Raw genomic sequence first — 25775 nt, 5'->3', positions numbered from 1 at the left:
CCCAGAAAGCAGACCAGGCCTGCTGGTTCCTGACCCTGCCCCGGGAGAGGGTGGCTGTGCACCGTGGCCTGGAAGGTTCTCTGCGGAGCCGGGTCCGGCTGAGCCTTGGGCTCTGCAGCTGCAGTTTCAGGTTGCAATCCCCGCAGGACCCCGAGGCGCTGCATCCCGCGCCGCCGCCCTCTCCTCTCCCCTCCCCGCCCCGCCCCGCCCCGCCCCCGCCCGGGCCGCACGCGAGAGGCAGCTCCAGACTCGCAGCGCGCACCTCGCCCGCCGAGCCCGGGTTGGCTGCACCGGAGGCGGCGGCGCTCGCAGCTGGGCCGGGACTTCCTTCCTCCCGCGGGACAACAAACCCCCGCCGCGGCGCGGAGCTCCCGGCAGCCGGCCGGGCGGGAGGCGCGGCGATGGGCTCCGTGCTGAGCAGCGACGGCGGCAAGTCCGTGCCCGCCTCGGCCGCCCCGCGGGCCCTGGAGCGCAGGCGGGACCCCGAGCTGCCCGTCACGTCCTTCGACTGCGCCGTGTGCCTCGAGGTGCTGCACCAGCCCGTGCGGACCCGCTGCGGCCACGTGTAAGCCCGGGGGGCCCGGCTGGCGCGCCCACCCCTGCGGCGGGCGAGGCCGGGGGAGCCGAGGGCTTGGGGAGGGGGCGGGGGGAGAAACTTGGACCCGTCGGGTGCGGGCCACGGGAAAAAATTCCGGATCGGAAGATGACACAGGATTTCAGGAGGAAAAACACAGCAAAAAAGCGGGCCCTGCAGCTCCTAGAGCTGCTTCCTCGGGCGCACAGGTGCGGGGCCCCCGGGGTGGGATCCGGGCGTGGAACCCGCTAAGAGCCAGGTTGCCGGCTGGCTGGGGAGGGGCATCGGGCAGGAGAACCCGGGCAGGAGAAGCAGCACCACCGGGCACCGGGCACCGGGCTCCCGGGAGGGCACGGTTACCCGCTGCGCTCCCCGAGGCGGCGGTGCGTCCCCCAAGCCCCGGGCTGGGTTTTGTTTTCCTGGCTGTGTGCGTGCACGTGTTGCTGGCGCCCGCGGAGGCCCCACGCGTGCAGACCGCGACCTGTGCAGATTGTCCCGCCACCCCCAGTCCCGCCTCCCTCCCCTCGACTGACACACATCCTCCACGGTTCCCCGTGAAACTGGAAGGTCCCCCCAGGGACTTCCTGGAGTCGTTCAAGTTTAACCGCCCGCGGGGTGGGGTCTGGGCTGGATGTTGGCACCCGGAGGCTGACTACCTGCCTGGAAAGCGGGTAAAAAATAACCCAGAAGTCACGTGCTCCAGAATGCAAACTCGCTGCTGGCACACAGCCCTGGTAGTTTCTCAGAAGAGTCGAAAAACAAAGCCTCTCTATAAAACCGGCACGTTCTTAAGATGTGCTTGAGTAACTGGTAGCCGGAGTCGCAGCTGTGAATGTGTGTGTTTGCTTAGAAGCTCGCTCGCGTGGGTGCGTGGGTGCGCGATGACTGCGTGTGCCAGTGGGGATGGCTGGAGCCAGAGGAACCCGCGGGCCGCCCACCAATTGTAATTGATGTAGCTCCAGGGCAGTAGCCCAGGGGCTAGTAAGCGCTTTTGGCTTACCCGTTAAAAAAGAAAAAAAATACCATATTCCAAAGCAGCGGTTCTCAACCTGTGGGTCGCGACCCCTTTGGGGGTGGAACGACCCTTTCACAGGGGTCGCCTAAGACCTTCGAAAGACACATTTATAATTACATATTGTTTTCGTGATTCATCACTATGCTTTCATTATGTTCAATTTGTAACAATGAAAATACATCCTGCATATCAGATATTTACATGACGATTCATAACAGTAGCAACATTACAGTGATGAAGTAGCCACGAAAATAATTGTATGGTTGGGGGTCACCACAACATGAGGAACTGTATTAAAGGGTCGCGGCATTAGGAAGGTTGAGAACCACCTCTAGAATCTAAAGGTAAGTGCGCAAAATCCTTTCCAAAGAACCTAGGAACTAGGTGGTCCTGACACCTGGAGCCTGGTCCCCGGAAGTGGTTCTCACCACTGCAGAAGCCACGCAGCCAGCCACGGGGAGGAGAAGCTTTAGCCCACACAGTGGTGAAATGAGGGGTGTCCGGGGCGTTTCTCTGTGGCTGTATCCAGGGCCTGTGGTTTCAGCTTTGTACTTGACACTCAAGGCTAATTTACCCTCTGTCTGAACCCGGATGTTGTTGCCCAGCTGTCCAGGTGTAGCTCATTGGCTTACGATCCCCCAGGCCAAACGGGGAAACCCAGACGATGCCCGTGTACCAGGGTGACGTGCGTTTGTTTGTTCAGGCCAGTAACCGCCTCGTTTAAATTTAGCTTTAAAACTGACTGTTGGCCACAGGCGCACAGTGGTCATTAGTCTTGAAGATTTCTGTGGCAGCTTTGCTGTTGGATCCTGGAGATGGTTGTCTGCTTGGAGACCGCCTCCCCTGGTTTCGATTTGAATGCTGTGACTTAGGGTGTGCAGTGCGTTTGCTTCTGCTCAGGATAATACACATTTGCAAAATGTTGAGGCTTGTTTCAACTTTTTCTTTGTTGGAGTGAATAGGAAACCGGCAACTGGAAAAACAGTCATGAAATATACCAGGGGTTGGACCAATGGCCTTTCCTCACTTGACTGTTCTTTGTTTGGACAGATCTATGTCCATTGTTCTGGCTATGGGCAGAATTTCCATATTACTCCTTCTGGCAAATGGACTTGGGCCCCTTCCGCTTTATAAATGTTAATGAGAGTCCCTTCTGCCCTGAGATGGCCAGTGCTGTAAACACCGTTTATCCTTCCTAAATCAATTACTCTGTTCCATTGAACTTAAATTGGAAAATGAAGAAATGCAAACGAGACCTCTGTATCACCCCCTCTTAAAGCTAACTTCCAAACTTGTTGAACTAGGTCATTTATGTTCATTTAAACTAGTAAACCTATTTCAAGCCGAGCAAGTACAATGATGGCAACAATACCTTATAGCACTTTATAAATCGTATTGTGATACCGTAGAAACAGTGGGTGATGACCAACACATTGCTTAATCTCTTTGAATCTGTCTCACTTGTAAAACATGGTGAGTCATTGAATTTTATGAGTATTTAACAAGTAAAAGGAGCCCATAATAAAGGCTCAAAACATAGCTTGTATTACCTTCAAAATCATTCCACTAAGCAAAAACCCTTACAGGGGTATTATTTCTTATCTCTATACCTCTTTTGGAAAAAAAAAATAAAGGGCCACAAAAGGTGGAGTTTAAGAAGTTCCATTTTAAAGTTTTATCACTTTAAAATGACTTTATTTACATCACTCTTATCAGTTGTAAAAATACACTGGTAAGGGAGGCTTCTTTATCTTTGTCTTATCTTCTGTTATCACCTGAGCTGGGGAGAGGGTGGGCTGGGTAGGTAACCTGTTCAAATGAAACTTAAAGGGAATCTGATTTACACTTAAAAGAAATATCCAGAAATATTCAAAGACATTTGTTGTCCAGTTGGATAAGGTAGACACCTGGGGAGAAAGAAGTGCAAGGCAACTAACTCCCAAACAGGTGACAGAGATCCAGGGGGCAGAGTGTAGCTCAGGAGGGAGTTAATGAACTCTGACTGGGCCGGCTGAAAGTGCCCCAGAGAGATATCCGAGGGGGAAACACTCCAGAGGCCCTGGGAGAGTGGGTTTGGAGAAAGAGATGAGAACTGGAGCAGTCGGAGAATTATCTTGAAAGGGTCTGAGACCTAATGTAACCGGACAGTCAATGGGTCCGTGCTGCCTGTCACTACTCGAGCCAATTAAGCAGAGACAGGATTGAATCACATATGAGCGTTTATTCCAGTACTGCCGGCAGCATGGGAGAGCAGCAGGTCATCCACAGACATCTGCTCTGCAGCCCCCCATAAGCCATCTGCTTATATAGGGTAGGACAGAGATTACATGGGGAATTAGGGATCCCAGGCATGAGGAGGTAGGCAATGTGGGCTGTGGTGGGACTTCATTGTTTGGGAAACAAGGTTGTTAATCCTTCCATGATAATAGGCAGTTCTTGAGTGAGAATGGACCACATGCCAAGATTGACTCCCAGGTCCCAGGGATGTACAACTCCCTAACCAGCCAGGTTAGGATGTTCTTTCCTTTCCTTTCCCCTTTTCCTTTCCTTCTTTCTATTGATTTCAGAGAGGAAGGGAGAGATACAGACATCCATGATAAGAGAGAACCACTGATTGCTTGCCTCCTGCACGCCCCCTACTGGGGAATCGAGCCCCAAACCTTGGCCCTTGGTCGGAATCGAACCTGAGACCCTTCAGTTCACAGGCCGATGCTCCCATTAAGCCAGAATGTCTTTATTTTAACCAGCACAAGGCAATCAGGGTTAACAGCATGATTAGTATTTCCCATAACCATAGCTAGTCCCCAATATTCTATTTTTGCCCCTACCACTACCAGAGCTAAGTATTTACTGAAGGATACTGTAAGGTACAGAGAGCCATATCTCCATCGATCCGTTTGCATTAAATTGCTCTATGTCACAGAACGTATCTATTTATTTAATAATGAAACAGTTGAGGACAATTCTGAAGAGCTCTCAGGTAATGGATTAAAACGTTCCATTTGTGGACAAGTATAAGCAATAGGAGGTATACACCAAATTAGCAATCCTCCGAGCCTAAGAGTCAACTGATGAGTTTTAAATGACCCAGAAATGTACATCAGTGCTTTCATTCACAGATGCCGGTGGTTGAATTGAGGTAGTGGGAGTTTGTGGGCGTTCCCCTGCGATTGCAAATTATCATTGACCTAATATTTGACCTGTTATTTGACTTGAGATGAAACTTTGCAGTGTAGGTATGAAGCATCCAGGCTCCTGATGCTAAAAACAGATGTATGTAGGATGCCTCCTTCTCCCCAAAGTACTTGGGTGAGTGTCACTTAAAATGGGCTGAATGGAATCTTCTGTACCATCAAGGTTCAAAAACTCTCTGATTGGGTTGCTTATCTTCCTTTTGTTAAGAGTTTTGGAACCTTGATGGTATAGAAGACTCCTTTCCTTTAATAAAGGGATGCTGATTTCCATGTTGCTATTCCTTTAAGGTTTGGCTCTTAGTAGGTGTTGGATATTAGCGAATTAATGAGTGACTCTTTGACAAAATGCAGTTTGGATACTTCGGTGAACACCCCTCAAGTGGGGACAACAACCACTGCATAGTGCCAGCCGGCTGATGATAAGCAGTTTGAGTAGCAGATATGAGTCCCATGAGTTTTCGAACTCCGTTCCTTTTATAGGGTTATTGCTCTGTGCCTGCATTACTGAGAATTTCGGGAAGATGTAATTAAGCCGACCTGAAATTTGCCTCTTCTGGTGGTTGGACTGCTGTGTGTTTACTTAGCAACATTGGTTTTATAGGCAAATTAAATATTAGTGACCTATTAAATTACGTATCCTCTAACAAACAGAACCTAAATACGGTAGCAGATTGAGTTTTATGTCCAGATTCTCGTTAGAGCCTTGGTCCTTGGTCCAGCAGCATTGCAGTACCTCGGGCCCCGCCTCAGAGCTAATGAATCGGAGTCTGCGTTTTAACAAAATGCTCCGGTGATTTTATACTTTGAGGTTTGAGGAGCACAGCCTTAAATAACCACTTCTAATTGACAGTGAGATTCAGTAAGTTGAGGACAGGGTTTGAGGGGTCTAGAGAGGCGTTAACCTTTAAGATGTCAGGTCAAAGGAAATAAAATGTGTCTTAGGCGTTAAATTTAAAATCAGCCCATAATGGAGTGTAGAGGTTTGCACAGTTACTTTTTGGATGATTACCAGGATGGACTTTGAGTATAATCTAACGTCGCACACAGCATTGAAGGAAACCTTGAGAGGCGGGCAGTGAGTGGTTGGAGGGCCTGTGCTCTAAGAATAATGTCATTGGTGAAGAAGGAGCCGTATGTGTATGGGTGTGTCTTTATTGTCCTATATTGGGATATTTTAGGCCCATACTCTTATCATCACTTTACATAACAATAGCAACTTCCTTAGTCTATTCACATTTTCTTTTAAGTATAGTTTTATTGATTTCAGAGAAGAAGGGAGAGGGAGAGATAGAAACATCAATGATGAGAGAGAATTACTGATCGGCTGCATCCTGCACACCTCGTCCTGGGGACTGAGCCCGCAACCTGGGCATGTGTCCTCACCTAGAATCGAACAGTGATCTCATGGTTCATAGATCGATGCTCAACCACCGAGCCACGCCAGCTGGGCTCTTCACAAGCTCACCAAGCCAGTTCAAGATTTTCATCAGCTTCCTATCGGCATACCCACAGTGAGGCAGCCTAGTGTCAAGAACAAAAATAAAATTTTAGATCAGCCACGTGCTGCCAGTGGCTTCTTCCAGAACCCCATTTGGGGACCGCCTCTGGGCAACTTATTTTGCTTGTCTGACCCAGGCCCCACGGAATCCCTAATGCGTCTTTTTCCTCTTTAAATCTATACTTAGGGTTCTTTTACCTCTTAAGATTGGGTGCATAATTTTACCCAATGGCCTCAGCAACTCTTTCCCTTTCCCCCTCCAATCCTTTGCTGAGTTCTTTGCCAATCACTTAATTCAGGAAAACAGAAAGGGTTAATGAGATAACCAACAGGAATGGGGTAATTCAGTTCCCAGCTGGTTTCAGAGTTCTCCCAGTCATTATCTAGTTCCTAATTGATTTCTTCAAGGAGCAATACATTCAGCAGGGGTGAGCTGCAAGTGGTACAAATGGTTGGGGAGGGTGAGTACTCCACAGGAGGGGGCACCAACCCATATGGCCACTTGGGAATTGAGTCCAGGGTTGCAGGAGGTTGGGGGTGGAAGTCATTTGCATGTGAAGCCAGAAATTTAGGTTTATGTGTGAAATCTGATTTTGAAGCAACTCATTCAGAATTTTTGAAAACACTGAAGTGGTCTGAAAAACCTGCAATTGGATGCAATGAGACTTGACTTGGGGTGGTGAATGCATAATACAATATGTAGATGACATATTATAGAATTGTACACCTGAGCCCCGGGTGGGTAGCTCAGTTGGTTAGAGCGTGGTCCCAATGTGCCAAGGTTGCAAGTTTGATCCCCAGTCAGGGCACATACAAGAATCAACCAGCCCTGGCTGGTTTGGCTCGGTGGATAGAGTGTCAGCCTTCGGACTGAGGGGCCCCAGGTTTGATTTCAGTCAGGGGCACATGCCCGGGTTGTGAGCCCAATCCCCAATGTGGGCCCGATCCCCAATGGGGTGTGCGGGAGGCAGCCGATCAATGATTCTCTCTCATCATTGATGTTTCTGTCTCTCTCTCTCCCTTTCCTTCCTCTCTGAAATCAATAAAAAATATATTTTGGAAAAAAAAGTCAACCAATGGATGCATAAATAAGTGGAACAACAAAGAGATCTCTCTCTCTCAAATCAATAAGTAAAATGTTTTAAAAATAATTATACGTCTGAAATCTATATAGTTTTATTAACCAACGCCACCCTAATAAATTCAATAAATAAAAGATACAAATTAAAAAAAACACACACATGCAATTGACTTCCACCCTCAGCTTCTATCGTTGGCCTACGTCTGCCTCATTCTCATCGTATCTTTTATAATTTGTCATTCTGAGCCACATTATGGCGTGGGGTGGGGCAGACAAACAGGGATCCCTTTTCTCCTTAGGTTTGTGTCTCTTTCTGTCCCTTTCATTCTTCCAGAAGGACACAAGATTCCTATTTATTGTTTGTTTGTTTGTTTGTTTGTTTTTAAAAGGTATTTTATTGATTTTTTACAGAGAGGAAGGAAGCGGGATAGAGAGTTAGAAACATCGATGAGAGAGAAACATCGATCAGCTGCCTCCTGCACACTCCCTTCTGGGGATGTGCCTGCAACCAAGGTACATGCCCTTGACCGAATCGAACCTGGAACCCTTCAGTCCGCAGGCTGACTGAGCCAAACCGGTTAGGGCCTATTTACTGTTTAATTTATTTTTTAAATATATTTTTATTGATTTCTACAGAGAGGAAGGGAGAGGGATAGAGAGTTAGAAACATCGATGAGAGAGAAGCATCGATCAGCTACGACCCCTAATGGGGATCAAGCCCACAACCCATGTACATGCCCCTTGGCTGGAATTGAACCTGAGACCCTTCAGTCGGCAGGCTGATGCTCTATCCACTGACCCAAACCGGTTAGAGTGAGATTCCTATGTATTAATGGGAACATTGGGCCCTGCTCAGAAAATTCTTTTTTGGGCATTTCCTCATAACTGATTTAGTTACTTCAATTTATTGAATAGGTACTGTGTGTCTGGAGCTGTGTAGGAGGGAGGCCTACAAGATTCTGAATGGGTCTGTGCTGTATATATTTCTGTGATCTTCTCCATGCAGTGTTGTCTGGGAATATTTTTGTTTTGTTGTATTGTTTTCTAGCTTTATGGAAGTGATACAGTACAATTCACACAAAGTGTATAAGTTGAGCCCTGCAGGTGTGGCTCAGTGGTTGAGCGTTGACCTATGAACCAGGAGGTCAAGGTTCAATTCCTGGTCAGGGCATAGGCCCAGGTTGCGGGCTTGATCCCCAGTGTGGGGCGTGTAGGAGGCAACCAAACAATGATTCTTTCATCACTGATGTTTCTGTCTTTCTCTTCCTCTCCCTTCCTGTCGAAGTCAATAAAACAAATATATATATATTTTTAAAGTGTATTGGTTGATGAATTTTGGTAACTGTATATTTTTATTGATTTGAGAAAGAGAGAAACATTGATGTGAGAGAGATACATACCTGCTAGGTATGTCCTCTAACTAGGAAACGAACCTGTGACCTTCAGGCACACAGGACAATGCTCCAACCAACGGACTCACACCATCCAGGCAAAAATATATTTTTAAAGATGTTTTTCTCTTCAAGTCACATTCTAGAATGTACCCACTGGTTTATATACAGTATATCCGTGATATCACTTTGCTGCTTTTCTCACTGGGAGGAATGAAAAGGCAACTTCGAGCCTCCCTGGAACCTGTGAGAGGAGAAAAGCATGACCGTCCTCTGGCTGTGACCTCAGCAAGCTGTGACCTCTGCAAGCTGTCACCCCCTCTGAACCTCAGTCCGCCCTCCGTCTAGTGAGGAGAGAGCAGAGCCCTCGTTAGGATCGCCGTGAGGATGAAAGGAGGGAACATGTCTCAGTGCCCACCACAGGGCTTGGCACCAATGCTAGTCTCCTGCCTGTGTTGGCATAAAACTCCTAAGTTGTGAGAAAAGGAGGAAGGCTTTTGGTTGACAAATAAAACAAAGTGTTATCTGCTTGTTCCTAAATTCTATCATAATAATAAAAGGCCAAGAGGTGTCACGACCAAATGACTGGTCACCATGAGGTGCATGGAGCACCTCTTGGGCCCTCCCCCATGGCCCACAGGCTCCGATCGCAGCAAGGCTGGCGGCTGGTGGGTGGGCAGGGCAGCGGGCAGGTGGGCGCAGTGAGGCAGGTGTGAATGCAGGCGCATAAGGTGCCACTACAGTGCAGTTCCCACAGGTGAGCCCGCAGTGGCGGCTTCGTCACACCCTTCAGGGAAAGTGATGTGTCCTTGGCGTGTTTCGGGCAGGTTCTGCCGCTCCTGTATTGCCACCAGTCTGAAGAGCAGCAAGTGGACCTGCCCTTACTGCCGGGCGTACCTTCCTTCCGAAGGAGTCCCAGCCACGGATGTGACCAGGAGGATGAAATCAGAGTTCCAGAACTGCGCGGAGTGCGGCACCCTGGTGAGTGGCCCTGTGCTCACCGGCTTGCAGGGCTGAGAAAAGTGGTGCACGGCTCCTCGGTTCCCCTGTGCCCTTTGACCTCCCCCTACCCCGGCTTCCTAAAGTTGATTGTCTCAGCCTTTCTCCAGTTTCATAGGTGTGAGCGGCAAGAAAATAGTCACCGGATGCCTACCATCGCCTCGTTTTCCACACAAACGCTTTCATTGGCTGCCTCCATCTCTTCTCTTCCCATGGCTCCCGTGCCCCCTGGGATGTGGCCTCCATTCCTGTTCCTCTATTGCAGGCACCAACGAGAGCTTCGTTAGCAAATCCAGTGGCACACTTGCACCCACGCCCTTGACTTGGCAGTGTTTCTCTCTCTCCACCACTTCCTCCTGTTGTAATTTTCATCCTTGATCCTAGGCGAGCATGGTTAGATCGTGTGAGGGCTTGGGGCCATGCCAAAGATTCTATCTAGATTGTCTCTCAGATGCAATAGTGACGCATAGAAGAAGGGTAAGCCTTTGATCGGGGTGACACGTGGGGATATTACTCCAGCGTGTGCGTGGACGGTGGCTTGCAGGGGGCAGAGGCAGGACTGGGGAAGCCGATTCTGTGGCTGTCGGTATGGGTCAGGTAAGGAAGCTGGGTTGGGGAGATAGTGTTGGGTATGAGATAAGACATTTTTTCAAGGTGTATTTAGGAGGGAGAAGCAAAGGAAATTGGTGATTGACTGCATGTGGGGGTGAGGGAGCGCGAAGTGTCAGAGTGTCTGCAAGGTTTCTGCGATGAGTAGCGAAGGTGTTAAAATGGGGATCAGGTTTGGAGCAGAATCCACGGAGTTGAATTTGAGATGTGTTAAAATTTGAACTAAGTAGGAGATACTTGGCTATACCAGTCTAAAGATCAAAAGAGAGATTATGTACTGAAGGTCTAAATTCCTTTAGAGAATCTTTCTTGATTGTTAACCTAAATTATAGCCTGTTATACTTTCTCTTAGCACTCTGTGTCCCCTTTAGAACACTTTTCACCACTTACTATTATGCTTTTATGATTTTTTAATTGAATATCAGTTATTCCCACCAGATTTAAGTTCCAAGAAGGTAAGGACTGTGTCTGTTTTTTTTTTTGTTTGTTTTTTTTTCTAAATATATTTTATTGATTTTTTACTGCGAGGAAGGGAGAGGGATAGAAAGTCAGAAACATCGATGAGAGAGGAACATCGATCAGCTGCGAACTCCACACCCTCCACTGGGGATATGCCCGCAACCAAGGTACATGCCCTTGACTGGAATCGAACCCGGGACCCTTGAGTCCGCAGGCCGACGCTCTATCCACTGAGCCAAACCGGTCAGGGCGGACTGTGTCTGTTTTATTGGCAACTGTGTACCCAGCACTTTGAAAAGTGGCTGGCACATAGTAAGTGCTTCATGCAGTTTTGTTTTTAGTAAATACTGGTATTTATGTAAGACTCAGTAATCTCTTCATGGCTGCCTGCTACAGAATACATGCATGGTCTTTGAGGCCAAACATCCTAGCATCAAACACTAATTCTCTCACTTACTCTTTGTGATTTGGGACAAGTTATTAATCTGAGTTTGTGTTTATCTCTGGAAAATAAGGAAAAAGGTAATGTTTGTGTCACAGGATGGTTTTAAAGGTAAATGAGAAAACACATGGTTTCAAACATGAGAAATACTCAAAATCAAAAGATTTCACCTCATCATAATAGACTGGTGCTTAATTTTTACTTGGACATGTTTTTCATCGTATAAAATGAACACATCCCAGGTCAAACTCAGGGTATTATTTCATCATCCTATTCTTTATCCCACCTTTGGTGTCCGTCAGAAACAAGAACATTCAATTATTCTGAGTGGAAATTCCCTTTCTTTTTTACCCCTCCCCCCCCCCCCCCGCCCATTTCTGCATTTTGCATTTTCTCTTTGGGGTATTTCTTGTATCCATCTCTTCTGTTTTCTGTTACTCGTCCTGCCGGGAATGCTGCCATTCCTTCGATAGCCATCTTAGATGCTACTTACGCTAAAGAATCCAGGCCACAGCTCCACCCCATGACGCCTGGCTTCCGTATGCCAGTGCCCGTATCAGCTTCCTTCCTACTTGTCTACGTACATATCTTTCTCCCCCTTCCATTAGATTAGAAGCAGCTTTACAGCAAGCACAGTGGTTTATTTATTTATTTTTTTTAAAATATGTTTTTATTGATTTCAGAGAGGAAGGGAGAGGGAGAGAGAGAGAGAGAAACATCAATGATGAGAGAGAATCACTGATCGGCTGCCTCCTGCACGCCCCACACTGGGGCTCGAGCCCACAACCTGGGCATGTGCCCTGACTGGGAATCGAATCGTGACCCCCTGGTTCATAGGTTGATGCTCAACCACTGAGCCACGCTGGCCAGACCAACCACAGTGGTTTATGTGTCTTCTGTCATCTCTTACGTTGTCTTACATACTTTTGTCTCTAGAGTGGCCACTGTGTGAACTTATCAGTTCGTTTGTCAGTATAGATGGTCCCCAGATTGCTAATTTCTGTGAAGAGCCCTTCGCTTTGTTGATGAAGGAACACACAGAGGAAGAAGGAAACCTTTAACGTGCTTAGGGAAGAGTTGAGAGAGCGCTGGTGGGCAAAGTTGGGTGTTCAAGACTGCGTAACAGTCTGTGTCCAGGCGGCTACCTACATCAGTCCCGGTTTTTACATCTTTTACTTAGATATTTGTAAGGCGAGGACGTGCTTTTATTTTTGGTCTTTTGTGAAGCAGTTATAACTGTTTCAAGTCTGAGGTTTCGCTTCGGTCGCGTGGGCAGCGTGAAGCAGGGTGGGTCGGCCACCTTACCACAGCTGTGAGCGCTCCCTTCGGCACAGATCCTACCAGTTCCTGCCGAAGCACTGAGTACAACATGTGTTAGTTAGCCACAGATGCCTCATGGTCAGGGCTCTGAATGTATATCTGCAGGAACAAGGGCTCTTTCTTTGGCCTTGATAAAAATGGATGGCAAGAGCTGCCTTTCATGTGTGCTCTTAATGGGGCCATTAAGTGTGCCGTGTATTGTGAATTCATGTCATACTGCTAGATACATGCGAAAACCAGGGTATTTATAGTTTTTCCCGAGGCACAGGGTTTCTTTTTACTTATTATGGATATTCCTAAAATCCATCCATTTATTATGCTTTTCTGTCTTTTTTTTTTTTTTTTTTTTACTTTTCCCCCTTTCTCCCTCTTCCTCTCTTTTCCCGCTCCCCTTTTTCTTTCCCACTCGCCTCTTTCCATCACCAATTTAGGTAATGGCATTCCCAAAAAGTAAATTTCAGTTCATCTACGTCTTTCCACTTAAAAAATAAATGCTTTCTAGAAGAACCAAATTCAGTAACTCAACATTTGGGTCTTCAAAGTGTTAGAGAAATTGAAAAGTAGTGCTGTTCTGGATACTGCCCTAGCTTTGTTGTACTGTTTTCATGAATGCATCCTTTTAAAGTCAGCTGACCCCCACTCTGACCTTATTTGAAATAATGAAAGTGGCAATAAAGCCGGGTCACACAGGCTTCACTGAGCTCCCTTTCAGCAGTGAGTTTATTTTGAATTTGCTTTTGTGTAGGTTTGCCTCAGCGAGATGAGGGCACACATAAGAACCTGTCAGAAGTACATAGATAAATATGGACCACTACAAGAACTCGGGGAGACAGCAGCAAGGTTTGTTTCCACAGAGTATAGTTTAGTGCTAACTTCGATATGTCTGTAAAGAACTTAATGCTGGAACTAATACAAAGTAATATTGAATGTAAATTATAATTAAAAAAAAATTTTAATGTTATGTTACAGAAAAGGGGAAAAAAAGAATTTAACGGGAAATTTAAAATTTGTATTGTGAAAACATGCATGTAGTTATGGGCAGGCTCTTAACCATAATACCTGTTATTGGCTCTTAACCATAATACCATTTGTTTTGTGTTTGTTTTTTAATATATTTTTATTGATTTCAGAGAGGAAGGGAGAGGGAGAGAGAGAGAGATAGAAACATCAGTGATGAGAGAGAATCACTGATTGGCTGCCTCCTGCACGCCCCATTGGGCGATCGAGCCTGAAACCCAGGCATGTGCCCTGACCGGGAATCGAACCGTGACCTCCTAGTTCATAGGTTGACGCTCAACCACTGAGCCATGCTGGCCAGGCGGTAACCAGTTGTTAATAGCAATAATCATGGACTTTGCATGGAGGGAGCCAGTCGAGCACTGGAGAGATGAGGGAAACGTCCTCAGATGGGTTTATATTAAGGGAGATCCACAAACAATGCAGAACTGCTCATTTCTGCTAGGCCCTGCTTTCTGACTAATAGAGCCCTGAAGCAGATCGTGATTAAGAGGTGATTCATCTTAAAAAAAAAAAAAGAAGAGGTTATTCATCTTTACTTTTCTACCACCACTGCCCAGTTCCCAGTTCCCTCCCTCATTTTGCCGGTTTCTCCTTAGAAAGTAGGAAGCCACATCATACATCTCCATATATATTCTAACAAGGAGATACAGGCCTCAGCAGGCATCTGTATTCTATACCTTTGGGGGCTGGAAGATGGATGGGGGTTGCTAGTAGGTTTAATGGAAGATATTGAGCTCCTTTTTTATTTTTTCTTTAAAAAAAGAAAAGAAATCTGGGTCATTATTGTCCGGATAGCCAGAATAATTACAAAGTTTGGAGTCTCTCTCTCTCTCCCCTAACAAAATAAAGAAATGGTGACTTTGAAACCATTAAATGTGCTTATAAACTCAGTTACCCAATAATGGGATTCAGTAGGGATGTGATTTCTTTCTCTCTCCTGAAGGAAAATGTTAGTTCTGCTTATTTTAAGAAAACACACTCAAAATGTAGCTTATACTTTTTAACCTGGAAGTCTAAATAATCACGCCATTCCTTTTGTTTTACTAGACACTGCTGTGCAAACATACTTGTTTTATAGGATTCGTTTTATACCATGACAGTACAAATTTTAAATTTATAAGCAGAGTCCAGATTCTGTTAGATTGACCACAAGGGCCAATAGGAAGGAAGGATAGCAACTGGTTTGAGAAAGTATGTGTGTATTTGATTGCAAGGTTGATAGGCTTTATAAAAAAATTAAAATATCAAAAGCTAATTTAAAGCTGAATTTCTTCTGCTAGTTAGAATTAAATAGTAAAGAATTAAAATAACAGAAAATGGAAAAAAAGAGAAAATAACAGAAAATGAGAAGGGTTGGTGATTAATCACTCTTACAGGATAGATTAATATTTGCATTTAAGATAGAAGTCGTTGTTTTATAGAAGAACTTACTCCGTGATTCAAATTTTTAAATTTCTTATGCAGGCAGCTTGTCTAGAATACAAGTCTTAGAAAGTAGGAAGTTATATCTGTAATGGAAAGTGAGCAAAAAATGCCAAGTTTCCAGATTGTCCCTAATAATTTAAGGCAGCACTGGCCAATAGAAATAGAAGGCAGAGCACATAATGTAATTTAAACTTTTCTAGTAGCAAGGAAAATCAATTTTTGATATATTTTACTTAACCCAAATATAGCCAAACTATTATTTCAACATATAATCAATATAAAAGTTATTGAGATATTTTACATTCTTTTTAGAGTAAGCCTTTGAAATTCAGTGTGTATTTTATACTTTGGCATATCTCATTTGGACTAGCAATATTTTAAGTGCCCAACAGACACATATGGCCAATGGCTACTATATTGGGCAGCAAGATATAGGAACAAATACCCCCAAGTGTAAAGGGCTTAACAGGGTAGTTGAAGGTCATTTTTCATTCTTCATTTGATACTAATTATGTGAGTTGACACTTGTAGTTACACAGGGAGGGGAAAATAGGTTTACAGTTGTGAGTATGCAAAACACAGAGTTTATTTTTGTATTATTACTCATTAACTATTGTATTATTTTCCATACGAACAACTGTAAACCTACTTTTGCCCCACTCTCTCTCTCTATATATATATATATGCTAGAAGAGTTGGAGGACAAATAACACCCAAATCAAGATTAGGAAAGGGAGGATGGAAAAGTGACAAAGTAACGCAGGGACAGGCGGGTGGACTCAGTGCTCAGCTCCTCAGTGAATGGGGCTGCAGGTGGACTGTAGCTGTTTCTCTCCCCTATCCCCAGAAGGTCACGCATTTACATCCCTCAGGAGAAAGACTTTAGGCACCAAGACCATGATTAGATTGGAAAAAATTACACTGATTCAGAAAGAATGAGGACTGGAAACTGGATCTATTGTTTTACTTCTGTAGTTAAGTGACTACTCTCATTGCCAATAATTTTAGTGATATTCATATTCTATGCAATTTCTAGGTGTGTGTGTCCATTTTGTCAGAAGGAACTGGATGAAGACAGCTTACTGGATCATTGTATTAATCATCACAGATCAGAAAGGAGACCGGTGGTAAGGATTTTTGTCACTATACATTTCTGCAATGTCTAAATTCAATATATATTAGAAAATTTATTTGATAGGCTTTACAGATAGTTTATATAGGATAATTTGTCAAGGTTATGGTAATTCTGTGACATTAACAAAATGTGAAAGTGTTGAATTGAAACTGATAAGAATTACTAATGTGCATTCAATCATTCATTTATGAAATTAGACATTATCTCTTACAGATAATCCTGGGCATAATCAACTAAGAATATCCAAAATGCACAATTAAGAACTAACTTTAGTATAATAAACATGGTCACATCCTAGGTTAAAAACATTTTTAAATAATGCAAATAAGTTTTGAAAATACACTAGAAATGAAAAGTAGAAAAGTATCTATTTTATAAAAGGCTAATATGCAAAGTGTCCCCTTGGGTGTTCGACCGTGAGACTGGGAGTTCCATTGCTCACTATGATGTGCGTTGACCACCAGAGGGCGGCGCAGAACAAAGGAAGGCCCCGGCCGGCAGCCGGAAGGCCCTGATTGGCCCTGATTGGCCCTGATTGCCGTCCAGGCCTAAGTACCCTCCCCTGCATGAATTTCATGCACCAGGCCTCTAGTATAAAATAAAAACAAACAAAGAAAAGCATGAAGTCATTCATCTTTATTAATCAGGCTGTTACTTTATTTCATATATATCCACATGCTTGTGCATTAAATACACATATTGCTCATTATTTCCTAGATTCATAGTGAGTGCTGCCTTTTTTTCTTTTCAACCTGGCATTTCAGTTCTACTTTGTGGTGTGGCTTTTTTTTTTTTTTTTTTAAATATATTTTATTGATTTTTTACAGAGAGGAAGGGAGAGAGATAGAGAGTTAGACACATCGATGAGAGAGAAACATTGATCAGCTGCCTCCTGCACATGCCCTACTGGGGATGTGCGCTAAACCAAGGTACATGCCCTTGACCAGAATCGAACCTGGGACCTTTCAGTCTGCAGGCCGACACTCTATCCACTGAGCTAAACCGGTTAGGTCTGTGGTGTGGCTTTTATAATTTTTATTGCTGTATAGTAGTGAGGTAGGCTTTTTGTTTTGTTTTGTTTTGTTTTGTTTTGTTTTGTTTTGTTTTTACCAAGTTAACTCTAACACTCACCATATGACCACCAAATTTTTGGAAATTTATCCTAGAGAAATAAAAACATCTATGCAGCTATCTGTACACAGATGTTCATTACAGTTTTATTTGTAACAGCCCCAAACTGGAAACAACAAATGTCCTTCAGGAAGTAAATGGTTAAACTGTGGTACATCCATATCACGGTCTACTTACCACTAGCAATAACAAGGAAGGAACTGTGGGTGCAAGCAACAGCTTGGATGAGTCTCAAGGTCATTCTGCTCCGTGTAAAGAGCTAATCTCACAAGATTAAGTGCAGTATAATTGGATTTATTTAACATTCTCAAAATGATGACATTGTAGAGGTGGGGACAGATCGGTGGACACCAGGGTAGGGAGAGAAGGAAGTAGAGGGGTAGAAGTAGGAAGTTCCTTTGCAGTGACAGGACACTTCTGTATTTGATTTTGTTGATGGGCATATGAATCTGTGTGCGTGATAACATTTCATAGAACTACGCACGCACGCACACACACACAAAACTGAATTCATGCAAAAACTGGTGAAACCTAAGGCAGATCTGTAGTCTAGTTAATTGCTAACTTCCTGATTTTGATAATGTGCTATAGTTATGTAAGATAATTACCATTTGGGAAAACTAGGTGATGGGAAATGAGACCTTTCTGAATTATTTTTGCAATTTCTTGTGAGTTTATAGATATTTCAAAATGAAAGTTTTTTTTGAAGAGCTATTCATAGTTATTAAATTAGGAAATACATGTAAATACTAATTACTGATGCTGGTGTGTTATAATCTTTATTGCTGGTGGTAATAAAAATACTTTAGAGCAGTAGATATTATGGACCATAAATGTTTATAACCTTTGCTACGAATCTCCATTTCTGGTCATTTATCCTAAGAATATAACCCCCCCAAAAGATAAACACTATAGATAATATCATTTGTAATAATAAAATATCTACATACAAAAAACTTATTTCAAGAGGTAGGCAACTAATTAAGTACATTACAGTGCATCTACTAACTGTACAATTGTTTAATCAGTTAATAACTATGAAAATAGTAGCTATACGGTAATATGTATACAAGAGATATATACAAGAATAAATGCAATTTTATGTGTTTAATGTTGTTTTAATGTTTATGAAATTTTAAAACATAAAACTGAGGTATGGCCAATAGATTTGTCGAGTTAAATTTCACTTTATTGAGTGGTTATTTATTGTTTTAATTAAAATTTATTGGGATGACATTGATTAATAAGATTATATAGGTTTCAGGTATAGATTTCTATGACACATGATCCTTATTGCATTGTGGGCCCATCACCCAAAGTCAAATCATCTTCTGTCGCCATATATTTGGCTCCCTTTACCCTTTCCTCCCCCCACTTCCCTCTGGTAACCACCATACCGGTGTCTGTGTCTATGAGTTTCCGTTTTATATTCCACATATGAGTGAAGTCATATGGTTCTTAGCTTTTTCTGACTGCCTTATTTTGCTTAGCATATTCTCAAGGTCCATCCATGTTGTCACAAATGGCCGTATTCCATTTTTTCTTATGGTTGAGTAGTTGGCTATTTGATGTTTTAATTCTGACATTAGTGATTATTTTACATTCTTTCTTGAACTCTTGGTCTTGTCTGTTTCCAGTTCTGCCCACTCTGCCGTTTAATACCCACTGAGAACCCAAGCAGCTTCAATGGCAGTTTAATAAGACATTTGCAAGTCAGTCACACTCAGCTCTATGAGGATTTCTTAGTAAGTATTTGTTTTATTTTTACGTTGTCTTCATGCTGTCTGTGTTAAGCTTACTTTTTTAATCCAAGCGAATAAGGAGGAAAAAATGCATACATAACCAAAATGTTAAGTATTAGCCTTAAGTAAGAAATCATAAAAATAGAGTGTTTTGTAAATTTGGCTAGTAATAGTAAAACAGTTATCTGCCTTATACAAAACTATTTTTTGTGTGATCCATATAATTATCCATTGTATAAGGAGCCAGATTTCACCTTCAAATTATTTTCGTTTCTACTTTACTCCCTCCCTATGTATGGTTACAGTTTTTGTGAACCTGAGAACTTATACATGATGAAATGAAATCACACCAATAACGAAATGACTCAGAGCGTTTGTTCTGCATCCAGTTGCTTTTATTTATTTTATTTTTTAAAAATAAGTTTATTGATATCTGAGAGGAAGGGAGAGTGAGAGATAGAAACATCAATGATGAGAAAGAATCATTGATCAGCTGCCTCCTGCACAGCCCCCACTGGGGATTGAGCTTGCAACCCAGGCATGTGCCCTAACTGGAATCGAACCATGAACCCCTGGTTCATAGGTCAGTGCTCAACCACTGAGCTACACCAGCTGGGCCAGTTGCTTTTATAGTACATTGAATGGCTGTTCACAGATATGAAATTATCTGTGCAGTAAGGCAGATAGCCATTATTTTTAATTTAAATTTTATAAAATACAGTATTTATTGAACTTTTTTAAACATAAATTTATTATGAAAAATATTAAACGTACACAAAGTAGACAGAATAATAGTATAATGAACCTCCCATAGAACCATCACCTATGCATCAATAACTACCAACACATGGCCAGTCTCGTTATATTGACTTCTTTTAAAATGCAAGAAAAGTTAGGTATTGTGTGAGTAGTCCTAATGCTTATGACTGTATTTCCCATGATCAGAAATTAGAATAACAAGCAAACAGTTAATGTAGCCTTTGTTGTGCTTTGGTCCATATGTTGTCATGGGAGGGTAATATGTTATCCTGAGTCCCTTTCAGCCTGTAAAGGGGGGGCGGTGGGGGGAATCACTCAGAACTATGTTCTGAAACATAATATATTTTTTTAATATATTTTATTGATTTTTTACAGAGAGGAAGGGAGAGGGATAGGGAGTTAGAAACATCGATGAGAGAGAAACATCCATCAGCTGCCTCCTGCACACTCCCCACTGGAGATGTGCCCGCAACCAAGGTACATGCCCTTGACTGGAATCGAACCCGGGACCCTTGAGTCCGCAGACCGACGCTTTATCCACTGAGCCAAAACGGTCAGGGCCTGAAACATAATATTTTATTGTTAACTTTCATCTAAATACAGGAATGTTAACGGCTAAATTTGAATTCGCAGATCATTTGACATTGTTTTTTATGCTATTTTAAGATAGAATTTAGTAATTGTTAAAGATTTGTTAAAAATGGTTAATTTGAAAATTCTCTCTTTGTTTTCTGATCTGCGCACTGTGATTATCCAGGTTCAACACAAGGAATTTAGGTTCTGGCCTGGATTTTTTTTTTTTTAATATATTTTATTGATTTTTCACAGAGAGGAAGGGAGAGAGATAGAGAGTTAGAAACATCGATGAGAGAGAAACATCTATCAGCTGCCTCCTGCACATCCCCCACTGGGGATGTGCCCGCAACCCAGGTACATGCCCTTGACCGGAATCGAACCTGGGACCCTTCAGTCCACAGGCCGACGCTCTATCCACTGAGCCAAACCGGTTTTGGCGCTGGCCTGGATTTAAGTAACAGTTCTGTCACAGCAGTGTGACCTTGGGCAGACTACTGCCCTTTGAGCCTCTGTTGATTTGCTAAGTGAAGGGAGTAAAAAAGCACCTACTCCCCAAAGAGGAGTAAGTGAGGGAATGCAGGGAAAGTGCTTTGCACAGTGTGGGCAGGGACCTCAGGCAAGTTAGAGGTGGGGAGAGAATAGATGGGAATATGAGGACCACTTGAAGGACTGCACAGGCTACACCAGAGCTTCATGGGCTCTGCTCCGCCTCCCAAATAGCGTCTCTGGTCCCCAAAGGACACAAGGCCTCACCGAGCCTGGCTCTGGTTTATGTGTTCTCATTTTTCACAGCACGTAGGGAGGGCTTCCTCTTTAGTTTAGCTCCATCAGATGTTCCAAAAGCCATCACCTGTTCTAGCTGTTCATATTCAGTCCGTTCTTCTCAAGATCTTTCAAAGTATGAATCCAGGGCTGGTCGGGAGGAAGCCACTTTGATGAGAATATTTTCCACCTACTCAAAACCATATTCTTGGATATGGAAATGAGGCTGAAACAGTGTTTTTTGGTTTGTTTGTTTCCTCAGCTACCAAGTACTATGGGAGGCACTTCATGCATATTATCTCATTTTATTCCTTGTAACAACTGTCAAGGGAGTACTGTATTATCCTCACTTAGGTATGAAATATCTGAAGCTCAAAGGTTAATACATTGCCTAAGAAACAACCAGTATTGAGTCCCAGATCTTATGTTCTTCTACTCTTTATGGCTTTCCTTTGGATTTTATTTATTTGACTTTATGGCTTTACAAGAGGCCCAGTGCATGGATTCATGCACTCGTCGGGTCCCTTGGCCTGGCCTGTGCCCTCTCACAATCTGGGAACCCTCGGGGGATGTCGAAGGCTTGGTGCATGGATTCGGCCTGATCTCCGCAGGCCAGGCCAAGGGACCCCACCAGTACATGAATCCGTGCACCGGGACTCTAGTATGCATATAAGATCTTTGGTTAATCTCTTCCCGCCCTCCCCCCTACCCCTTCCCTCTGAGATTCATCAGTCTGTTCCATGTTTCCATGCCTGTGTGTTGAGCATCTGCCCCCTGGTGGTCAGTGGGTGTCATAGCTACTGGTCAAACGGTCCAATGGTTGCTTAGGCTTTTATATATATAGATGTTTCAGAATGGACTTTTAACACAGATTTACGAGTTGTTGTTTTTTGTTTGCTTTTAGTTTTTGAAGGAAGAGAAGATGGGTTGCAAAGGACAGGGCTCTTGATAGTTTTTGTCTTGTTTACATTGAAGTTTTGAATGCCATTTTGACCACAGGAAGTCAAAGAGAAAGAGAGTTTTGCTTTCAGCAGTTTTCAGATAGATATTCAGTAGTTGTACTGAGATTGCTGAGTCCTATGGAAATGTCTTAACTTTATATGACCTGTTATGTGGAATCTAGCTCTCTGACCAGTATTTGTAGCGTTGATTAAAAACTACTCATTAGATCAGATTCAAAACTTGAAATTCCAAATCAGGACTATTTTACTATGACAGTAACTGGTTACTTCGTAGGCAGTCAAATGAAATAGAAAATGCACTGGCCTCAAACAAAAGAGCTAGGTTCCCTGACGGGTTTTTTATGGAAGATTGGACAGGTCACTGAACTCAGGGCTCCCTCAATTTGTGAAAACTGTCTCTGATTGTATGTTTCTAATTATTTTTCTTAATTGTAGGATTTCAATATAATTGAGGAAGCTCTTATCCGAAGGGTATTAGACCGGTCACTTCTGGAGTATGTGAGTCACTCAAACACCACATAATGTCGTGAAAAGGAGAAGGAAGAAGACCATACAGTTGCACCATTTGTTAAGATGCTGCTTGAACAGTTGGAGGGGCATTGTCGATGTCTGATGGGCAGAAATGTACAACACAGTTCTCTTGCGTTTTAAAACTGCTTTTATCTTGATGGTTTAAATCTGTTTTACATCCCTGAGCTTTTTAGATGCTCAACAAACAAAAAGAGTCTCCATTAGCCATTAATATACTATGAAAGAGAACCTAAGGCTGGGATTGGTGGGCGAAGGATCTTTATTTGCAAACTGGATGACAGTATGTGTAACGCTACTCATTAATAAACAGCAGCATGGTAGGGCAAGATAACTAATCTTTGTTCTATGTGAAAAGATGGAACATGAAACCAATTGTGGACATGAAAGGAAATATGAAATCTGTTTCAGTGCTCATGTTCTAATCACTAATAGAATAACATGAATAATCTTGTATGGTAGAGAAGGAAAATTTTAGAAGAAGATGAAGTCCATTTAACCAAATTGTATAACATAATGTAACAAAATTAATTTCATGTTAGGAATGTATGCCTAATTCTTTTACTTTTTATAACTGCATACCTGAGAATTTAATATTCTATTTTTCAAATGTTTGTAGCTTATTTAGGAATATTTCTATAATGTAGGCAAGTTCTTAAGAACCATCAGCTGTTATTTATAGTAGAGGTATTCACATCCCTAATTCTTAGTGGAAAATCCAAAGGGCTTTGATGTTATTTTTATTTCCGCCGTTAGAAAAATTATAAAAAAATAATGAAAACCCAACAGAATTATAGCTCATCACATTATTATAGGAAAGCACTCTTGTCAGCCACCCTGGATGTCCTCTGCGTGTCCTGTCACAGTTCACAATGCTCGTCCCCAACCCCACAAAGTAACCATTACATTGATTTCAGTAGTAATCACTTTCTTGTACTTCTTTAGTGTTTTATTGCCCAAGTGTGTATCTCTTAGAACACACTGTTTTTTATCTTATTCATTTAAAATTGTTATGAGATGTATTGTTTACATCCCTTTTTTACACGTTCCCCCATTCTTTCTTTTTCTTAAAATTTACCAATTGGAGAACCGGGTCTTATGATTCACAGTTTCCCAAGTCTGTATTGTATTGATTGCAGGCTCATGGCACAATTCAGCATGTTCCTCTGCCCTCTGGACATTGACACATGGGTCCAGAGGTTTGAGCAGACTTTTGGCAAGACGGTCCGGTTCAGTCTTTTTTGTGACGTCGGCTAAACTTGACACTCGGTGCCTAGATCCAGTGATTTATTGTGGGTTGGAGAGTATTCTAATGCTGTCATTTCTTTTTTGTGTATTACTTGGAACATTTTTTGTAAAAGAGATGTTTCCCCACATCTGTGATCTGGTTAACCAGTGGTAATGTTCATGCAGGAAAAGAAAAATAACTATTTGAATTTTTCCCTTTATTTACCAATTTTCAAGATAAACTTTTCCCTATCATCTTCTAGTGAAAACTCTTTTTAACAGCATTGTGAACTAACTTATGAATTCACACATATTGCATAGACTTCAACCCACTTTAAATATTCCCTGACTGAAGCTCAGATTGCCCTGTCTTCGGCCATTGGGTGTCTCACCACGTTGCCTCTGAATCCTTTTGACCCTACTCTCAAAATCTTTGGTGGCTTCCTTGCCGACTCACGTGACACAATATTGCAGGCCCAGCTTGTATGTTTCCTGCCCCAGACCTGGAATCGGCCATTTGCCAAGAAGCCTGGTCATTTTCAGTGAGAAATGGCATTTCCAAGCTCTCCTTGGGGCTGCTATGCTCATTGCAACTAGACTTCCCATTGTTTCTGGAAGGGAGCTAAGAAATAGCTTTGTCTTTTAAAGATAAAACACTTCATGCGTTTATTTTTTTAAATATATATTTTTATTGATTTCAGAGAGAAGGGAGAGGGAGAGAGAGAAACATCAGTGATGAGAGAGAGTGATTGATAGGCTGCCTCCTGCACACCCACACTGGGGATTGAGCCCCCAACCCGGGCCTGTGCCCTGATGGGGAATTGAACCATGACCTCCTGGTTCATAGGTGGACGCTCAGCCACTGGGCCACACTGGCTGGGCCATGAGTTTATTTTGATATTTTCAAATCAAATGGAGTACTACAATCTAATCCTTTTTTTTACAACCATATTTCCATTTTTTCTATACTGAGAATTCTGGTTTTCCAAGACGGGCCACAATAGAATTAGAATATCACACAGATATCCATTTCTTTTATTACCGTACACATGCAACAGTTTCAGAATAACAGTACTAATACAAGTACCACCAATATTTAGTGAAAACAAACATTTTTTATTTGCGCTCCCTATCCTCCCCCTACTTTTTAAAGCTGTACTCTATCAACATTTTCGGAACACTTTGCTATGGTGTCACATACTGTACTCCCTTCCTCCTCCCCCATTCAGTCTTAATTCTTCAAGGAGCTGTGTTCAGTGCGTGCCACCAGTCCTAATTTTATAGTTTGACTGTTCTTCGCATCTGACTTTTTAATGACGAATCCAGACTTTTTTTCTTACACGTAAATGTAGTCGTCATCATGGTGTCCCAAATATCTAGAGTAAACTATCCATTCCTCTTTAAAGTCTTGCTTATGGTCCTGCCACCCCCTACAAGGGAATCAGAACGACGGAAAGCCGATGAAGTTGAGGGCTTTCCCTCCTCCTTGTAGATGTCGACTTCACAGCTGTGAGCAAGTAACAGATGTTTCGTTTCACAACCCCTTCCTCCACTTCGGATGAGTCATCCAATAAAGCACACAAGGAGGGAGGTAATCGTCAGACTGAAAGGCTATTTTTAGTCCCTAAAAAATAATTCCTGAGCATCAGTACTGTCCAGGAAATAAATCTTTGTTCATTTAGAGCAATCCAAAAGGCATCTTTAGATCTGTAAAACTTGAAAAAAATGGCCAAAACGTTAAATCCCGTATTTCACATAAAGCTTTAAGTCACCCGCGGGGCTCCGTGCAGCAGTTCTGCACCCTGCCCCTGGATGCCCCCAGGAGAAGTTTGCCGCCTCCAGGACGCATCAGGCGCTGGCCGCCTGCGTGATGGTGCCTTCGGAATGGTTTTGAGTTCTAAAACGGTCAAGTGCAAATATTCATTC

General features: G+C 43.0%; 1 protein-coding gene across 1 annotated transcript; it reads left to right on the top strand.

Annotated features, from left to right (window-relative positions):
• Positions 1-252: 252 nt before the first annotated feature.
• RNF125 (ring finger protein 125) lies at positions 253-23378 on the top strand. The gene is made up of 6 exons (XM_081097976.1): positions 253-565; positions 9581-9734; positions 13328-13422; positions 16064-16154; positions 18931-19038; positions 22530-23378. Exons 1-6 carry the CDS (start codon positions 402-404, stop codon positions 22614-22616), a joined length of 699 nt encoding a protein of 232 aa, XP_080954102.1. The 5' UTR covers positions 253-401; the 3' UTR covers positions 22617-23378.
• Positions 23379-25775: the final 2397 nt, after the last annotated feature.

Source organism: Myotis nattereri, assembly GCF_964212035.1.
Source record: "Myotis nattereri genome assembly, chromosome: 8".
NCBI classification, from domain to species: Eukaryota; Metazoa; Chordata; class Mammalia; order Chiroptera; family Vespertilionidae; genus Myotis; species Myotis nattereri.
This window is presented reverse-complemented; position numbering and strand designations above follow the sequence as displayed.